The following is a 19,660-nucleotide window of genomic DNA, read 5'->3' on the forward strand; positions in this document are numbered from 1 at the left end:
TGGGTGTGGTGGCACATGCCTGTGGTCTCAGCTCGCTGGGAGGCTGAGGTGGGAGGACCACTTGAGTCCTGGAGGTTGAGGCTACAGTGAGTTGTGATTGCGCCACTGCTCTCTAGCATGGGTGATAGAGACATCCCATCTTACAAAAAAAATATGTAATAAAAACCTACAGAATCCTTGAAGAACCATCAAACTACTATATAATTATTGCTGTTTTTGAAGAAAGCAAAAATACAGGTGTAACAACTATCATGGTATTGCTCTGCTGTTTTCCCATCTAAGATTCAAGCTAGAAATCCTTTACTGTCTATTCAACATCATTGGTCAGGCATTCTAGAATGTAGTGGATGTAATAATCCCTTTGTTGTATAGACCCATTAGGTTTCCAGGATCTTTTGCTGTAAGTTCAATGCACCAGTAATAGATTTACCTATAACAAAATGCCAAGATTAAAAAAATGTCTCTTGGCACCCAAATTGTTGTTAGAAACTTCTTTACTGGCTGTGCGCAGTGGCTCACGCCTGTAATCCCAGCACTTTGGGAGGTGGAGGCAGGTGGATCACCTGAGGTCAGGAATTCACGACCAGCCTGACCAACACGGAGAAACCCTGTCTCTACTAAAAATACAAAATTGGCCAGGCGTGGTGGCATGTGCCTGTAGTCCTAGCTACTCAGGAGGATGAGGCAGAAGAATCGCTTGAACCTGGGAGGCTGAGGTTGCAGTGAGCTGAGATCGTATCACTGCATTCCAGCCTGGGCAACAAGAGTGAAACTCTGTCTCAAAAAAAAAAAAAAAATAGAAACTTTACTGAAGTAATTTTAGAAATCTGTTTTGGGCCTTGGTGAAGAAACTCCTTCACTCTTCTGCAGGTGAAGTAGGGTGTGGGTTTTCTTGAGTTTACCTAGAAGCCAGACACATGCATCTCCCCAACCTGCTGGAGTTCCCCTTTCTAGCCTAGATCACCTGGGGTTGGGGATCATCCCTTGGCTAGGCTAGCCCTGATGTCCCTTCTCCCTTTTTAAGAGTTGGGGGTTTCACTCTGTCACAGAGGTTGTAGTGTAGTGGTGTGGTCATAAACTCCTGGGCTCAAGTGATCCTCCTGCCTCAGCCTCCCAAGTAGCTAGGACTACAGGTGCATGCCACCATACCTAGCTAACGTTCAAACTTCTGGGTTCAAATGATCTGCCTCAGTGTCCCAAAGTGCTGGGATTACAGGTGTGAGCCACTGCACCTGACATGTCCTCTCTGGATAGAGCAACACTGCTACCATCAGACCAGCAATGAAAAACTGTCAACTCTTTGTTTTTCACTCCCAGATCAAATTTGATTAAAAGAATTACCATCAGCCAGGCACAGTGGCTCATGCCTGTAATCCCAGCACTTTCAGAGGCCAAGGTGGGAGGATTGTTTGAGACGGGGAGTTAGAGACCAACTTGGCAACACAGTGAGACCCCCGCCTCCACAAAAATAAATAATTAAAAAGAATTATTTCCACATAATTTAGGAATACCGTAAGTATTATTGTGTATCTTGCACAGCATTTGGCATGATCCACAGAGCTAGGCTTTGGTAGACTGAGTTCACCAACAGTTAAATTCATGATAAACATGAAAACACCTCCTGTTCATTGACTTTTTACTATGTGGCAGGTTTTATGCCATGTTTTCACACATATTCTTTTAATATAATCTTCTTGACAGTCCTATGAAGGTCTCATTAATATCCATCCTTATTTTGCAGATGAGAAGACTGGTTTCAGAAAAGTTGAGTGCTGAAGACTACAAAGGTGTTTGTAAGTTATCAAGCTAGGATTTGATCACAAGTCTGCCTGACTCCAAATCCTGGGCTCTTAACCATGGCATAGGAGTGCCTTCTTGCCTCCTATGATGACATAAAGGACTGTATCAGAGCAGACAATGTGGCATTAAAACCCTAGTGCCACACTATTAGTCTAATTTTTCTCTACAGCACCATCTGAAGATGCAACAAGGATAGGAGTTGCTGATAAGGTTGAACCTTTCATTGTCTGGCAGATTAGAAACTGGAAGTTCCTCCCCACTAGCCTTTCCACCTTGTAATGGATTTGGACCCTTCAGGCTTAGGGGGCAGTTCTGAGAATTACATGGGCTACAGGTGAAAACTTACATATTAGAACCTTAATTTAACAGCCAGTTAAGACTTGAATGTGGTAAAAGATTCGTTTATTCAGTCAAGAATGTGGTACTACATACTACATTAGAATAAAAATATAGGAATAAAACATGGGCACAAAAAATAGAAAATATTGTGACTATCCTCAATGATACACATTTTAGGAAGAATGATGAGACTTTCGGGCGTGCTTCGAGCCAAAGGGCTGTCATAAATGAAAAGGAAGGTTCGGTTCCTGTCTGGCATGTTAAGTGGTTGTGTGATCTTGGGAAGTCTCGGGCTTTAGCTTCCCTCCCTCCGTAATGAAAATAAAAAAGAAAAATGGAAAAGAAAAAAGAAGCAAAACGAAAATCTTGCCTTAGGGAAGAAGACTCTTTTTGAAGTAGAAAGCAAAACAAATTTTGGAGGGCCAAATTTCTGTCAAATAGTTTTGTCTTTAACTAGCGGTCGTTTGTTTTCAGTTATAACGGTTATAAATGACTTTTGATTTCTCTTTTTTTTTTTTTTGAGACGGAGTTTCGCTCTTGTTACCCAGGCTGGAGTGCAATGGCGCGATCTCGGCTCACCGCAACCTCCGCCTCCTGGGTTCAGGCAATTCTCCTGCCTCAGCCTCCTGAGTAGCTGGGATTACAGGCACGCGCCACCACGCCCAGCTAATTTTTTGTATTTTTAGGAGAGACGGGGTTTCACCATGTTGACCACGATGGTCTCGATCTCTCGACCTCGTGAGCCCCCGCGCCCGGCCTGGTTTCTTTAAACATTTTACCTGGCTTACTGTTTAATCAGACACGGCAGCCAGGTCACCGTGGTAACTCGCGGTGCTGTAACTTCCTAGATGAAACGGCCGTGGTGGTGAATAAAACAAACAGACAAAAATGCACTGATTGAATTCTGCACCGTCAGTGTCCACACGAGGTTCAGAATCTAATGGACACACTCTGCCAAACCACCGATCAGCCATGTGAGAGACGAGCGGCGCCGATTTGGGGTGAATTCTCACCGGGTTACATTCGTCTTATGACATGATGTAGTGGATCGCCCTTTTTCTCCTTTGCTAAGACACACTCAGCCAGAGAGGAAACCAAAGACAGAAAAAAACAAACCAAACCAAAAACCGACGAAACACACCGTACGCAAATAGAGAAAAAAAAAAAAAAAACCAAAAAACCTCCTACAGCGTCCAGCGGGCTCTCGGTTAGCTTTGAGTCTCTGTGCTCCCTGCTTTGCTGGAAACGCGGAGATCGATCACTCTCTTAGGCGCTCCCCTTAATTTTCGAAGTGCCTGAGCCTGCGGCAACGTCCACCACGAAAGGTCTCTCCCGGAAACGGTTTCCCGTCCCGCCGCGCCGCCCGCCTACAGCTACCGCAGGCCCGCCGCTGGTCGTAGGGCGGCGCGCTGTCCATCACCTCCCGGGCAACGCCCATCACTGTGGCGTCACTGGGAGTTGTAGTTTACCTGGGCTCAGCGGTGCCTGCGCTTTAGCGCAGAGGGGGCGGGTGAGAACCGCACTTCCCACAGGCCCTCGGGACAGGGGCGGGGCCTGCTCTTGGAGGCGGGGCTCCGTCCGGAGGTTGTGATTGTGGCGGCTGATTTGTAAATGCGGTGGAGACTTAGGCGTCTGTTCGTGCCTACGGAGCGGCCCGCGCCTGGCGGAGCGGTAATTCATGGGCGAAAGGAGCCGGGGCCCGTCGCCCAGCGCCTGAGAAGGCCGGCAGTGGGCGGACGGGGCCCTACTTGGGCCTCGAGGCTGGCTCCGCGGGGCGCGGAGGGAGCGGGGCGCTGGGGCTGAGCTGGTCCACGGCGTTTCGGTGGCTTTGCCAATTGACGCTGCTTTGTTCTTTGCGGAGCATGGGAAGCCGGCCTCCCTGGAAGGGAGGGTTTCTCTGTGTCGACTGTGGCGGGGCTTGAACTCCTGTGGGCAGCGCGGCGCGCCGTGGTCGCAGTCCGCTGGAGCGGGGTGGTGAAGCGGCGTTGCCGGCTGTCCTAAGAGCCGGTTTCGCCTAGCTTTGTCAAGGGCTTGTCTCTTGAAGCTTCGTGTGGATCCGTGTCTTTGAAGGACGTGTTGTATTTCAGGGGACTGCTAAATCACCTCCCAAACCAACTAGTTACTTTTCACGGTCTAAAGATGGCTTCGCATCTGCTGTTTGTATTCGCTCTCCTCCCTCACCGTGCAGAGAATTTATTATCTTTTTCTCATATTGCTCTAAAGAATGTTTAAATAGCACTCTCAGGTTTCAAGGCTGTCAATTTGTTACATTTTAAAAATGTTTTATTGAGGTATAATTGCTATGCAATAAAAATGGCACGTTTGAATGCGTTCCATTTGACGAGATTGACATACACAGACACCCGTGTCCTTCAGATTTTGTTGTTTGTAAAGTCTGAGTCCACACACTCATCCTTTCTAGGCATATATATTATCAGTGCTCCCTTTACCAAGACCTCAGTATCAATAATAAGTAGCAGGTTCTGGTGAAACAGTTTTTATACTTCATGCTGACATTAAATGTATTTTTCGGATCAGGGTGATTAAAGTATAGAGGGTTTTTTTGGTGGGGAGCTGAAGGGGGGATGCGGATGTCTGGGTGCTGCATCACAAGAGTACTAGCATTTGTCAGTTTAGTAGGGAATTTAGTTTCTAGTTTTCCATGTTATTAATTGACCTTGTAACTTGTCTCTCTTCTGAATTTGGATTTCAAAAGATTTCCTGCTGAGGTCATTGAAATTAAGCAAGTTACATGGTTGATTCTGGAAAAAAAAAGTTATTATTTTAGATAGATGTCCTACTGAAAAAGTCAATTAATTTGCTTAGAAAATTTTTTTTAAATTGTTCAGGAATAACAGATATCCAGTAAAATGCCCTGTTCTTAAGTGTACGGCTCAAATGTATCCACCTCCTGTATTAACCTTCCCAGTTGTTGAAGTCAAAAATTTAGAGACGAATCTCTAACGTTTTATTTGGGAAGAAAGAATGACAATTCCAGGCATACACACAGACCAGGTGATACTCAGTATGTCCAAAGAACAAAGAGAAAGTTGGAGGTTTTATTTAAAAAAAAAAAAAAGAACTATTATCTGTGTTGCTTTTTGAGAAAGTTCGTTGGTTCACTGGCACTCCTAAGGTTCTGGGGAGGCAGCAAGTCCTACCGAGTGGGCCACGGTGGTGGGCAGAATTAGTCCTGGAGTTGCAGCAAGTTACCTCAGCATCTGTAGATCAAACTGGTCTCAGGTTACAACAGGCAGTTTCACCATACCAACTTGCAGAGAATTCCATAATTGGAGCAAAGTTATGTGTCGTGAATGCCTTTCCTTCTTGGCTGCTTGATTGTTTCCTTGGATATGACAAGAATGACCCAGTTCATATGATCAACTTTCACACAGGACAGCCCCCATTTTCCTGGATAACTACCAATATGCCTTTTATAACTGGGTTTATTTTGCCTGTTCTTCAGGTTCATATAAATGGAAACGTGGGCTGGGTGCAGTAGCTGGCGCCTGTAATCCTAGCACTTGGGAGGCCAAGCCAGGTAGATCACTTGAGGTCAGGAGTTTGAGAACAGCCTGACCAACATGGTAAAACCGTCTCTACCAAAAATACAAAAATATTAGCTGGGTATGATGGTGCATGCCTGTAGTCCCAGCTACTCTGGAGTCTGAGGCTGGTGAATTGCTTGAACTTGGGAGGCTGAGATTGCAGTGAGCCAGGATTGTACCACTGCACTCCAACCTGGGTGACAGAGTGAGATTCTGTCTCAAAAAAAAGGAAACATATATGTTTGTCTGATGTTCACACGTCATCATTTGTTTTTGTTACTGCCTGTGGCAGCAATTTTTGTTTTTGTTTTTGTTTTTTTTTAAATGCCTGAATAGCTGTGGTTCTCAAAGTGTGATACAGTGAAAAAATGTACATCACATTGCCATTTTTGTTTTTGGTTATTAAATGGTCGGCAGGCAATCATCTTGTTCCAAACAAATCTTTAGTTGCAATTAATGGTACAGTGAACCTTTATAAAACTCTTCTAGGCCGGACGCAGTGCTCGCACCAGCAATTTGGGAGGCCAAGGTGGGTGGATAACGAGGTCAGGAGTTCAAGACTAGCCTGGCCAAGATGGTGAAACTCTCTGTCTCTACTAAAAATACAAAAAACATTGGTTGGCTCTGGTGGCAGGTGCCTATAATCACAGCAATTCAGGAGACTGAGGCAGAGAATTGCTTGAACCTGGGAGGCGGAGGTTGCAGTGAGCCAAGATCGTGCCACTGCACTCCAGCCTGGTGACAAAGTAAGACTCTGTCTCAAAAAACAAACAAACAAAAAAACTCTTCTACAACTCAACCAGGGAGCAATGGCAAAAACACAGTGTCATTAAGTTCACTGTCTTCTATTTCTTTTAACAGTTTTATAAACTGGCAGTTGATAGCATTTGCATAATGAACAGTTTTAACAGCTATATTCATGATACATGGATTATGCTTCAGAAAACCGAACACAAGAATTTCCAGTGTGTATTATACAGGGAAATGAATCAGCAAGGGAAACAGTAGCCTCTTGTTGTAAAATCCTATTAAATTCAGATTTTTTTGTCTTATAAAATGACACCATTCATATTAGAAACTGGTTTTTAGGCTGGGCACAGTGACTCACACCTGTAATACTAGCAGTTTGGGAGGCTGAGGTAGGAGGATGGCTTGAGCCCAGGAGTTCGAAATAAGCCTCAGCAACAGAGGGACACCTGTTTCTAAAAAAAAAAAAATAATAATTAGCTGCCTAGAGGTCTAAGCACAGGAGGTTGAAGCTGCAGTGAGCCATGATTGTGCCACTGCACTTTGGCCTGGGAGACATTGTGAGACCCTGTCTCAGAAAAACAAAAAAGAAACTAACGTTTTCAGCTCTAGCTGAAACTCTTCTGTCAGACACAAACTACTGGGGACAAGGGCTCACACTTATAATCCCAGCACTTTGGGAAGCCAAAGTGAGAGAATGTCTTGAGCCCAGGAGTTCGAGACCAGCATGGGCAACATAGGGGGACCACCCTTTACAATAAATTAAAAGATTAACTGGGCGTGGTGGCATATGCCTGTGGTCTCAGCTACTCCAGAGGCTGAAGTGGGAGGATCTCTGGGGCCTGGGGGTGGTAGAGGCTGTATTGAACTGTGATCATGCCACTGCACTCCAGCTTGGTCGACAGAATGAGAGCAAGACACATCCATGTCACAGGTTCAATTTTAAGGCTTTGAGTTGATATCATCTCTTTGCAAATTCAGATAATCTTTGAAATAAAACATACCTAAATTGGTAATTGGTCAGTTTCTCATTGCATTACACAGATAAAGCTAAAGAAAAGTGCTTGGAATTTTTTACAGCTTTGAATCTGGATGGTAATAGAAGGGTTCTATGGATAACCGGTCACTTAGTTGAAAATTTTTCACTTTTTGGAAAATATCTTTAACCTATTTAATTAAAATATCTTTTTAAATTTCACAATGTTCTAACAAAATTTCTGCAACTCAGATAACCTATTTACCTTCTCTCCATCTGAAAATAATTTGTTTTTCTTTTCATTTCTCTCTCTCTTTCTCCTCCTCACCATCTTTCTTTCCAAGCTTTTTATAACTGGCCAAAGCTAAAAGCTAAAAGCTCAGATTCTGTTCAAAATTATAAAACTTTTTTGTTGTTGTTGGATATTTAGTTCTGACACAGGTGACTAATTACAATTGACTCTTGAACAACATGAATTTCAACTTTGTGAGTTCGCTTACGCTTGGATTTACTTCTGCTTTTGTCACCCTTGAGACAGCAAAATCAACCCCTTCTCCTCTTCGCTCCTCAGCTTAGTCCAATGTGAGGACTAGTGACACGAAGACCTTTACTATTCATTAAGTGGAAGCAGATTATCATAAAGGTCTTCCTGCATATCTTTTAGATGTTTATGTTTTTTAGACACCGAGAATGAAAGACCTTTATGATTATTCATTTCCACTTAACCAGTAGTAAATATATTTTTTATGATTTTCTTAGTATTTTTTCTTTAGCTTACACTATTTGTAAAAATACTGTATATAATATAAATAACATACAAAATATATGTTAACTGTTTGCTATCTGTAAGGCCTTCAGTGAACAGTAGTCTATTAGTGGTTACGTTTGGGGGAAGTCAAAGTTATACCTAGATTTTCAACTGCATGTGGGGTTGGTCCCCCTAATCCTTACTGTGTTGTTCAGGGGTCAATTGCATATCATTTTTTTTATTACTGAAAATAAACATAAAAATTATTGTGTTTTTGCTGAAAATGTCTCTTACTATTAGTTATTTAAAATTTTTAAAAAATTTTTTCTATTTGCTTTGCCACAGCAAAGTGCAGTAGACACCTCCTTCCAGTCTTTTTTCCTTCACTGTTCTGGCTATAGTACTAGCTTCTGCATCTCCACTTGATTCTTTCATAGTGTACCTTTGTTTTAAATTTTAAAAATTGTTCATACTTGGTTTTTTTTGAGGCAGAGTCTCGCTCTGTCGCAGACTGGAGTGCAGTGGCGCCATCTCAGCTCACTGCAGCCTCTGCCCCTTAGATTCAAGTGATTCTCCTGCCTCAGCCGCCTGTCCTGAGTAGCTGGGATTACAGGCATGTGCCACCACACCCAGCTATTTTTTGTATTTTTTTTAGTAGAGACAGGGTTTCACCATGTTGGCTAGGATGGTCTCGATCTCTTGACCTCGTGATCCTCCCACCTCAGCCTCCCAAAGTGCTGGGATTACAGGCATGAGCTGCTGCAGGCAGCCCATACTTATTTTTTCAAATTAGAAAAATAATGTTATAATTAAAATACTAAATATGTCAACTTAATTAATGCTATAGCTTGAATGTCTGCTTTAAAACTCCTGTTGGAAACTTAATTCCCAGTGCAACAGTGTTGAGAGGTGGGAGGGAGCTTAAGAGGTGATTAGGTCATGAGGGCTCCACTCTAATGAATAGATTAATGCTGTTATCTCAGAAGCGGGTTACTGATTTTAGGAGTGGCTTTGTTATAAAAGAGAGCCTCTCTCACAGGCCGTTTTGCCCTTCTGCTCTCCCGCCATGGCACAACCCTTGCCAGTTGCCAGTGCCATGCTCTTGTTCTTCCCAGGTCCAGAACTGTGAGAAATAAATTTCTTCATAAATTACCTAATCTCTTCTCTGGTATTCTGTTACAGCAACAGAAAATGGACTACGATAGTTACCAATTACAATTTAAATAGATCACTGTAACTTGTACTGTTGGCCTACACTATTCAAATAAAGACATAACAATATTACGTCCATGTGTTGAAAAAAGTCATTCAGATGGAATCGGTCCATTGACACTGACGAGATTGCAGACATGTTTCTGCACAGTCTCGGGGGTGATGCACAGTCTCGGGGGTGATGCACACTGACATGTACTTCATTACAGGAGCATCTTATGCCATGCAGTGGCTAAAGTGAAATGTAGTCTTCCCAAGAGAATCATGTGTTTAAGAGAAAAATATTTTGTACTTCTTCACTTTTTAAATTTAATTAACTTTAATTAAATTGGAAAATTCAGTTCTTCAGTCATATTAGCCATATTTCAACTGCTCAGTAGCCACACGTGACTAATGGCTACTGTACTAGATGCATAGATGCATGAAATTGTATTTTTTTCCTTTATTTCTTGTAATACACACTGCTGTGTGCTTTGTAGCTAGCAACATATCTTGGATATGTTCACTAGTTCAATATCAGTAAAGAGGTTACTTCTTTTTTTTTTTTTTTTTTGATACTGAGTCTCCCTTTGTCGCCCAGGCTGGAGGACAATGGCATGATCCTGGCTCACTGCAATCTCCGCCTCCTGGATTCAAGGAATTCTCCTGCCTCAGCCTCCCAAGTAACTGGGATTGCAGGTGCATGCCACCACACCAAGCTAATTTTTTTGTATTTTAATAGAGATGGGGTTTCACAGTGTTGCCCAGGCTGGTCCTGAACTGCTGAGCTCAGGCAGTCCACCTGCCTGGGCCTCCCAAAGTGCTAGAATTACAGGTGTGAGCCACCTCGCCTGGCCTACTCGTTCTTTTTAACAGTTGCCTAATATTACCATGATTAGCTGATCTTCTGTTAATGGACATTTATTTTCAGTTTGTTGCAAATGTGAGTTCATGCCGGTATAACTGGGACAAGATGCCTAGATGTGAAATTGCTGAGTCAAAGTTCCTCTGCATTTACAGTTGGCTAGATGTTGTCATATTGTCCTTCAAATGTTGTACCAGTTTATTTGCTCAGTAAGTACTTCATGAAAGCGTTTCTTCGAGTTGAATGATGAAAAACAAACGAACACAAGCAAAAAAGAGTTCCTGTCATACTGTGTATTACCAGTTTTTAGTCTTTGCCAACCCAGTGTGGGGAAAAAAATGGTAATGTTGTACTGTTTTAATTTCCATTTCTTCAGTGGAGTGAGAATGAACATGTTTTAATGTTTTGACATCTGTATTTCTTTTTGTTTATATTTTTATATGTTTACGTCTTTTAGACACCAAGTATGAAACGATGTTACATGTTTGTTTGCCTCCACATTGCCCTTTTATCCGTCATTTTCCTTTGGTTATGTCGATCTGAAAAGTAGTGTGAGATGTAATTCGACTTTGGTACTACACCCTTCCCATCTCCTTGAGGACATGATTGTAGCAATTCTCCCCCTTCTTCATCCTCTTCAGCCTACAAACATGCTTGTATTTCTCCTGTTGTAAAAAAATACTCCTCTTCACCTTCCTTCCTTTATAACAGAACTTTTTGCGTTAGCTGTGCCTGCTCTCTTCAGCTTCTTTTTCTGTCATGTATCCTCTCCACTCAAGCTTTTGCTCTCCCTGCCCCCAGCTGCGCTTATTGACGTTCTCATGACCTTTGCTTTGCCAAATTCAGAGGTCAGTTCTCAGTTCTCCTTTCCCTTCATCTCTTTCCTCTTTGAAACACTTTCATCACTTAGCCTCAAGGACACTACACTTTTTGCCTCTTTTCTATGTTTTTTTTTTGTTTGTTTGTTTGGTTTTTGTTTTTTTGAGATGGAGTTTCACACTGTTGCCCAGACTGGAGTGCAGTAGCGCTACCTTGGCTCACTGCAACCTCTGCCTTCCAAGTTCAAGCAATTCTCCTGCCTCAGTGTCCTGAATAGCGCCTGCCACCATGCCCAGCTATTTTTGTATTTTGTATTATATTGTATTTTTAGTGGAGTTGGGGTTTCACCATGTTGGCCAGGCTGGTCTCGAACTCCTGACCTCAGGTGATCCACCCACCTCATGCTCCCAAAGTGCTGGGATTACAGACAGGTATGAGCCACCACACCTGGCCATAAAATTTCGCTTTATGGTCTAGAAAAGGAGAGTATTCTGAAGGAGAAAAGAAAAAGAATATATGTTTTGTCTTCAGACTCAGTGGTACTAAAGTATGGGTTCCATAGAAACAAATGTTCTCAGGAACGTGAGGGAGTGCTCAGAGAAGAGGCTGAGGATAATGGAGATTTTGCTGATGATGGACTGTGAGTGTTTTGGGGCTTGGATGCTTGGGAGATGGAGCAGAATAAGGTGTGGGGATTAGTGTGTGAGAGGTGAAGCCTGGCTCCGGATCTCAGGCCCTCCCATGGTGAGTGATGTAGTAGGTTTAAACAGGTAGGTAATGGTGATGGGCTTTGAGAACTGGGGGTTTCTGGAGGAATGGGGTGTCAGTGGGAGTGTCCTGCAGATGGTTACAACGGCCGGGTGGCTGGGTCTTACCCTGCCCCTGACAGCTGCACAGCTTGCGCCTTCTCCTTCCCCTGATCCTTAATTGTACCTTCTAAATGAGGACCCTGCCTAAACTTGCAGCCTCCTTTTCCCACATGGCTTTTGTTTTTCCCCTTTGCACTTGCTACTATTTAACATACTGTATAATTTGTGTGTGTGTGTTCCCCACTAGACTCTGATTTATGAACTGCTGTGTACCCAGAGTGGAAAACAATGTCTGGCACAGAGTAAGAACTCAATAAATGTTAGTTGAGTCAAATCAGATACACACAGAGGAAAAGCTTATCTTCTCTGTTTATCTATCACACAGTGGCAAAGTTACACTAGGAATCTGGCCAATTTTAAAGTCTGATATACAGAGTTATGGCATAAGCCAATGTAATTTTTATTGTCTCATGCCATAAGAATTACATTTCTCCTATCTGCCAGGCGTGGTGCTTGGCAGTAGTGAATATATGGATATCTTCAAGGAATTCCATGGATTGGTAATGAACATAAAAGCAAAATACCACTAATGAGATGAGTGCTAGAAGAGTGATGTCATTATTTTACCCCTGGGCATACAGATGAGGGGCTCTCTGGTGGGCAAGGTGTTAAAAGGGAGATGGACAAGGGAGGGACAGGTGAAACAGTGCCAGGTAAAGCCATGGGCAGTGCTGGCGACTTTTGTTCTAGAAGTAGGACAAAGAAGCAATGTTAGACTAGGGCCAAAAGCAGGAAAGTGCTTAGTGTGGTAATATCTGAGAGTGGCTTTTTTTTTTTCTTTTTTCATAAGTGAGTAACTTAAAAGGTATTTTATCTTCCATAGTTTAGTTGAACTAATCTAGCACTTGCATAAAATCATTAGAAATTGAATGGTTAGGTCAAAAAGGATCTTATGTTTTTGATCTACTTAATTTGGTTATTTTTAAGACTTAAAAAATGTAGCATAATGCCCAATTGCTTTGCTAGTTAAGGTCTTTTGTATATGAAATATTGAGGACATTTTTGTACTGGGTTGAGGTTTGGGCTTATTTTGGGTAAGACATCTAATGACTTTAACTAATACATTTTGTTGACTATCTTTGTGTACAGGTGTTGGAAGTCAACAGTTCTTCTAGCTTTTGCATTGTTTAAATACAATAGTGTCATTGGACTAAGATGTTCCTGATGTCAACCTCCTCAGAGTTAAACAGTGGGCAGAACTTCCTAACCCAGTGGATGACCAGTCCTTCTCGGGCTGGGGTCATACTAAATCGTGGATTTCCTATTTTGGAAGCAGACGAAGAGAAGCGAACAGCTGTGGACATTTCTGCCAGCTTTCCTATTAAAGGCACACATTTTTCTGATAGCTTCACCTTTGTAAGTGAAGAAGATTCACTTCATGAAGAACAGAAGTCAGAGTCAAACAGCCCTTACAAACCACAGTCAGATAAGTCTGAAACCCATACAGGCTTTCCTTGCATTAAAAAGGGACTACAGATTGTGGCATGTCACAATGCTCCTGGACTCCAGGAAGAAAACAAAAATGACTTCATCCCAGATATTGCAAGTGAAGTCAAAGAAGTGGCTTATAAAGACCCGCTTTTTAAAAAACTTGAGCAGGTACAATAGGATTTGGCCTACTATGAATTTATGTCGTTGCAGGTTTCTATTTATGTAATAAAGTCATCTGTTCTAGGTCTTCCTGTTTTTTCCCCTTCACGCTGAAATCCTCAGAATCCCAGATTTTGCCCTTTGTCTAATGTGAAACATTAAAGTATGTTTAATATATGTTATAACTATAGCACTTATGATAACTTTAAGTTGTTACCTCATTTGGCAAAAAGTAGGAAATGTTTGATCAAGTATTACGGGGGAAAAGTGGATGTACTGATACCATCCTATTTTAACCGTCAAAGGATTTCTGTGGCTTTTTCGCGTTCTTAGTTGAGATAGTTGAAATAAATTCCTTCGTAAGGATTTGAGTTTTAGATTTTTAGTAGCCAATTTAGTTACCTAGGAATCCCTCTCTAGGAATCCCTCTCTAGGAATCCCTCTCTAAAACTTTTTACCAGGGAATATAGGAGGAGGGAGATGGAAGGAATTAAGGGAACAAGGGGTTCATGAAGAAATGTAAAGTTGATTTAATAAAATAAATTTTATATTAAAAATAAAAGCTGAAAGAAGTACAACAGAAGAAGCAGGAACAATTGAAAAGGCAACAGTTGGAGCAACTACAAAGACTCATGGAGGAACAAGAGAAGCTGCTCACCATGGTGTCTGGGCAGTGCACACTTCCAGGTATGCTTTGCCTGCACAGGGCCTCGGTGCAGTGAGACATAGTTACATACGTTTCTGACCAGTATGTGTTTGATAGGTTATTTCTAATTTCCTGTATCATATGCTATGAACTCCGGTTTGTTTAAGGGCCAGGAAGGCAAGGTGAAATGGTAGAGGTGTAATATAACTGGAACAAGAAGGAGCTGTGGCATTCTGGTGCGTGCATGCCCTACTGTAAGGCATTCATGTTTATTCATTAAAAAAAAATGAGCTGGGTGCGGTGGTCCATGCTTATAGTCCTAGCTACTCTGGAGACTGAGGTGGGAGGATTGTTTGAGCCCAGTAGTTTGAGGCTGCAGCAGTGAGCTATAATGGCCCCACTGTATTCCAGCCTGGGCAACAGAGTGAGACTCTATTCCCCTAAAAAAGATTCAGTAGAAGAAAAGCCAGATTTGGCCTAGAGCTACTACTGGTATCCAACTCCTTCCTGATGAATGAAAACTGTTGGGTGTCATAAGGTATATTTAGAAGCCACTCTGTTCAACTGAAGAACCATACCAAAGATACTTGTGGTAGTGTGACCCATCAGTTAACAGAAAGCACTGTGTTCTAATCAGGAAAGAAAACTGGAAATGTGACCTGGAGCAGTGATTTGAAAGTTTCTTGACCATACTCTGTAGTAGTAAAAATGTTTAAAATCATGACTTATAATGACAAAGCAGTTTCATGTCATCAGTCCTTATTGGCATTCCTGGCATGTAGTAAGGACATTTTCTATCTTGTTTATTCTGATTCTGTATCATTTTTTTAAATGCTGCATCTAATGATAAAATTATTATGGATTGTGTCTCACAGTTTAAAAAACTGAGGTTGGAGCCATGTGCTTGCTTCTTGGTGCTACTTTTAAGAAATATACTTTACCAACTCAGGAAAGCACTGTTCTGCTCCAAGATTGTGCCGGGCATTGGGAATACAAGGAAAAAAAGACTTGGCAAGTGAGGGAGGCTGGGTGTAGGGGTTGGGTGGGGCATGGTCGTGAGAAATTGTAGCAAGTTGGCTGGGCGTGGTGGCTCACACCTGTAATCCCAGCACTTTGGGAGGCCAAGGCAGTCGGATCACAAGGTCAGGAGTTCAAGACTAGCCTGGCCAATGTGGTGAAACCCCATCTCTACTAAAAATACAAAAAAAAAATTAGCTGGGCATGGTGACAGGCACCTGTAATCCCAGCTACTCGGGAGGCTGAGGCAGAATTGCTTGAATCTGGGAAGCAGAGGTTGCAATGAGCGGAGATTGTACCACTGCACTCCAGCCCGGAGACAGTGTGAGACTCGTCTCAAGAAAAAAAAAAACAGCTGTGATACATTTAAAGGTAGAACCAGCACTATGGCAGAATGACAGGGAAGCTGATTTCAAAATTATTTGCATAAGAACTAACTTTATTCAGTCATAGAGCAGTTTGCTTTGGGGCAGTGGTTTTCAAATATTTTGGTCTCAGGACCCCTTAGCATTCTCAAATTTTTGAGGACCCCAAATAACTTTTGTTATATGGGCTGTGTTTATCAATAACTTACTGTATTAGAAATTCAAACAAACCAGACATGGTTGCTCACGCCTGTAATCCCAGTACTTTGGGAGCCCAAGGCAGGGGGATCACCTGACGTCTGGAGTTCAAGACCAGCCTGGCCAACATGGTGACACCTATGCCTGTAATCCCAGCACTCTGGGAGCCCAAGGCAGGTGGATCACCTGAGGTCTGGAGTTCAAGACCAGCCTGGCCAACATGGTGAAACCTCGTCTGCACTAAAAATATAAAAAATTAGCTGGGTGTGGTGGCACACTCCTGTAATTCCAGCTACCCAGGAGGCTGAGGCACAAGAATCACTTGAACTCAGGAGGCGGAGATTGCAATGAGCCGAGATTGTGCCAGTACATTCAGTACATTCCAGCCTGGGTGGCAGACTGAGACCCTGTCTCAAAAAAAGAAATTAAAACTGAGACATTTAAAAATTAATTTGCTATTGATAATAAACCAATTACATGTTATAAAAATAACATTTTGAAATGAATGTTTCTTTTCTAAAACATAACAGAACAATGGTGCTTTTATTTTTGAAACTCTTTAAATTTGGGCTTGAAAGAACTCAGCTGATTTTCATAACTGCTACTGCGTTCTGTCTATGTTATGTGAAAAATTTCGGCTTCACATGGATATATAATTGGAATAGAGGAGTATTTTAATAGCTTTTTCAGATAATTGTGGTTACTCTTTGGTATTGCACCTTAACAAGTGGTCATTTTATAGCAGTTATTTGCTGTATGGAATCTAAAACTGTCTTAATGAACTTTTTATACTCTTATATTAAAATATAATACAAATATATTGAATATCTTGGCATTTTGAATGAATTTTTTATGGTGCTTGTTTTTGGTGCACTGGTCATTTGGAAAATAGTGGTTCACTGAATTATGTAGGTCTTCAAAATGTTGACATATTTCATTATACAAACTATCAAAAATGGCATTCATTAATATCACCACCAATCACATCTAAACGGTCTTGAAGTATTGCTAATACAGCTTTCAAGCTTATGGTGGTGGACATGCTTTGCAAAATTCTAATTTTTATTTGAAAGGTCAAATTTTGGCCGGGCGCGGTGGCTCAAGCCTGTAATCCCAGCACTTTGGGAGGCTGAGGCGGGTGGATCACGAGGTCGAGAGATCGAGACCATCCTGGTCAACATGGTGAAACCCTGTCTCTACTAAAAATACAAAAAACTAGCTGGGCGTGGTGGTGCGTGCCTATAATCCCAGCTAGTCAGGAGGCTAAGGCAGGAGAATTGCCTGAACCCAGGAGGCGGAGGTTGCGGTGAGCCGAGATCCCGCCATTGCACTCCAGCCTGGGTAACGAGCGAAACTACGTCTCAAAAAAAAAAAAAAGAAAGGTCAAATTTTATCATTGGCAACAGATAATTGTCACTTTCTTTGAAGTGACTGGCTTACTTGTTTCTTTTTTGAGAAAATGCCTGCCAGATACCCAGATTTAAATAATCATACTTTGTCTGTCATTCATTCTTTCAAATAAAAATGGTGTTCCCTGAATGGTTTCCTGAACGCCATTTTAGAGCGGAGGCAATTTGTGCATACTTCCCCTTTTGTCCCACAGAATGTTCAGAAGACATGTACTTAAGAGTCGAGATTTAGTGAAATTAATAGTTTTTGCTACTTTATGAGGACTTTTGTTTTAAGACAGAGTGTCACTCTGTTGCCCAGGCTGGAGTGCAATGGTGCAATCTCAACTCACTGCAACCTCTGCCCCCTGGGTTCAAGCAATTCTCCTGCCTCAGCCTCCCGAGTAGCTAAAACTACAGGCGTGCACCACCATACTTGGCTAATTTTTTGTATTTTTAATAGAGACAGGGTTTCACCATGTTACTCACGGTGGTCTTGAACTCCTGGCCTCAGGCGATCCTCCTACTTTGGCCTCACAAAGTGCTGGGATTACAGGCATGTCACCATGTCCAGCCAGGACATTCTTAGGTAAAACTTTTTTTTTTTTTTTTAAGACAGTCTCTATCACCCAAGCTGGAGTGCAGTGGCGCGATCTTGGCTCACTGCAACCTCCACCTCCTGGGTTCAAGCAGTTCTCCTGCCCTAGCCTCCCAAGTAGCTGGGACTACAGGCACATGCCAATATGCCCAGCTAATTTTTGTATTTTTAGTAGAGATGGGGTTTCAGCATGTTGGCCAGGATGGGCTTGATCTCTTGACCTTGTGATCCACCCACCTCCACCTCCCAAAGTGATGGGATTACAGACATGAGCCACTGTGCCCAGCCAAAACTTTTTTTTAAACTATGAGTGCATGGTGCTGACAAACAACAGCTATTGGGACTCTGGGTGCTGCTGTCCTGCTTTGAAGAAGGCACCAGAAGTTTTTTATTTTGCATTTGCACCGTCAGTGCATATTTTGTGAAAGTAATTTTGACCTAGTAGATAACCCAAGACTGAGAACAGTGCTTTAGGATATTACTTTCATCAAAGACCACTTCAGGCTGAAGTGGGATGACTGTTGGTCAGAAATGTTTAGATTGGGGGAGGGGTTGCTAGGAAGGTAGGTTGAAGCTGATGTTCAGTGAGGCCCTGCCCGACTTTTTTCTTTTTCTTTCTTTTTTTTTTTTTTTTTTTTGGTGGGCTAGGATGCAGTAATAAGTGATAGGTGGCAGTGGCTGTTATCTAAAGCACTTCTCATGTATCTTCACTTCTATGTTTAGGTGAGACAATCCAGGAGGATTCCTACTGGCACAGCTGCAGGCTGGCTAGCATGCCAGTACCCTTTCAGAAGTGTGGCTTAGAGACGGAGAGAAGAACTTCCTCTGTGTTTAATGGGTTAATTCAAAAGCAGAGACTTAGGAAGCAGAACAGACAAAAAATAACAGGAAATTTAGAAACTAGAGAAAAGGGCCAGGCACAGTGGTTCACGCCTGTAATCCCAGCACTTTGGGAGGCCGAGGCGGGTGGATCACTTTAGGTCAGGAGTTCAACACCAGCCTGGCCAACATGGTGAAACCTCGTCTCTACTAAAAATACAAAAATTAGCTGGGCGTGGTAGCATGTGCCTATCGTCCCAAGTACTCAGGTGGCTGAGGCAGGAGAATCGCTTGAACCCGGGAGGTAGTGGTTGCAGTGAGCTGAGATTTTGCCACTGCACTCCAGCCTGGGCAACAGAGTGAGTGAGACTTCATATCAAAAAAAGAAAAGAAAAACTAGAGAAAAATACAAAAAGGAAAATTCAGCTTCTATCGCCCAATGAAATCAAAATTCTAAAGGGCAGCTTTTGGTAACTAGGGAACAGCTCAGGTCACTAGCATCACTGTCTGTGTGGGTGCTCTGGGTCGGATGTGCTGGTTGCAGGGCTGAAGAGTTGACACCTGCATGTTCTCACCCGTGGAACAGGAGTTAGGCAGCTGCAGCTCTGCCATGCCTGCGCCATCCGCACGGAAGCAGCGTCTAAATATACTCTCATTTAAAACTATATGAAAGTCACTTTGGAATTTAAAAGTTTCATGATTTTGACCAGTCGTGGTGGCTCACACCTGTTAACTCTAGCATTTGGAGAAGCCGAAGCGGGCAGATTGCCAGAGCTCAGGAGTTTGAGACCAGCCTGGGCCACATAGCGAAACCCATTTCTACTAAAAATACAAAAAATTACCCTGGCATGGTAGTGGGCACCTGTAATCCCTGCTACTCAGGAGGCTGAAGCATGAGAATCACTCGAACCCGAGAGGTGGAAGTTGCAGTGAGCTGAGATTGCACCACTGCACTTCAGCCTGGGCAACAGAGTGAAACTGTCTCTAACAGTCAGTCAGTCAATCAAGTTTCATGGTTTTGTTAAATACCACATCCGAATAAAGGGAAAAAATACTTTTGTCACTGTGGAGAAACCTTTGTGGGGTGGGATCACTCCTGGGGAGAAAAGACAAAATGTTGAAGGAAGTCATCAGCTT

At 42.6% G+C, this 19,660-nt stretch overlaps 1 protein-coding gene across 2 annotated transcripts in view; it reads left to right on the forward strand.

Moving 5' to 3' along the window:
* Positions 1-3,719: 3,719 nt before the first annotated feature.
* The window catches only part of CPAP (centrosome assembly and centriole elongation protein), a 46,629-nt gene continuing 30,688 nt past the window's right edge, over positions 3,720-19,660 (forward strand). The window contains exons 1-3 of one of the 2 annotated variants that reach the window (XM_003919743.4): positions 3,720-3,810; positions 12,992-13,501; positions 14,056-14,179. In XM_003919743.4, coding sequence (XP_003919792.3) covers positions 13,058-13,501; positions 14,056-14,179 — 568 coding nt within the window. In that variant the 5' untranslated portion in view covers positions 3,720-3,810; positions 12,992-13,057. Of the gene's footprint in view, positions 3,811-8,402; positions 10,424-12,991; positions 13,502-14,055; positions 14,180-19,660 lie in introns of those variants that run through there. The other variant, XM_074387923.1, reaches the window with a different exon arrangement.

The sequence above is a fragment of the Saimiri boliviensis genome, chromosome 16, assembly GCF_048565385.1.
Source record: "Saimiri boliviensis isolate mSaiBol1 chromosome 16, mSaiBol1.pri, whole genome shotgun sequence".
Taxonomy (NCBI): Eukaryota; Metazoa; Chordata; class Mammalia; order Primates; family Cebidae; genus Saimiri; species Saimiri boliviensis.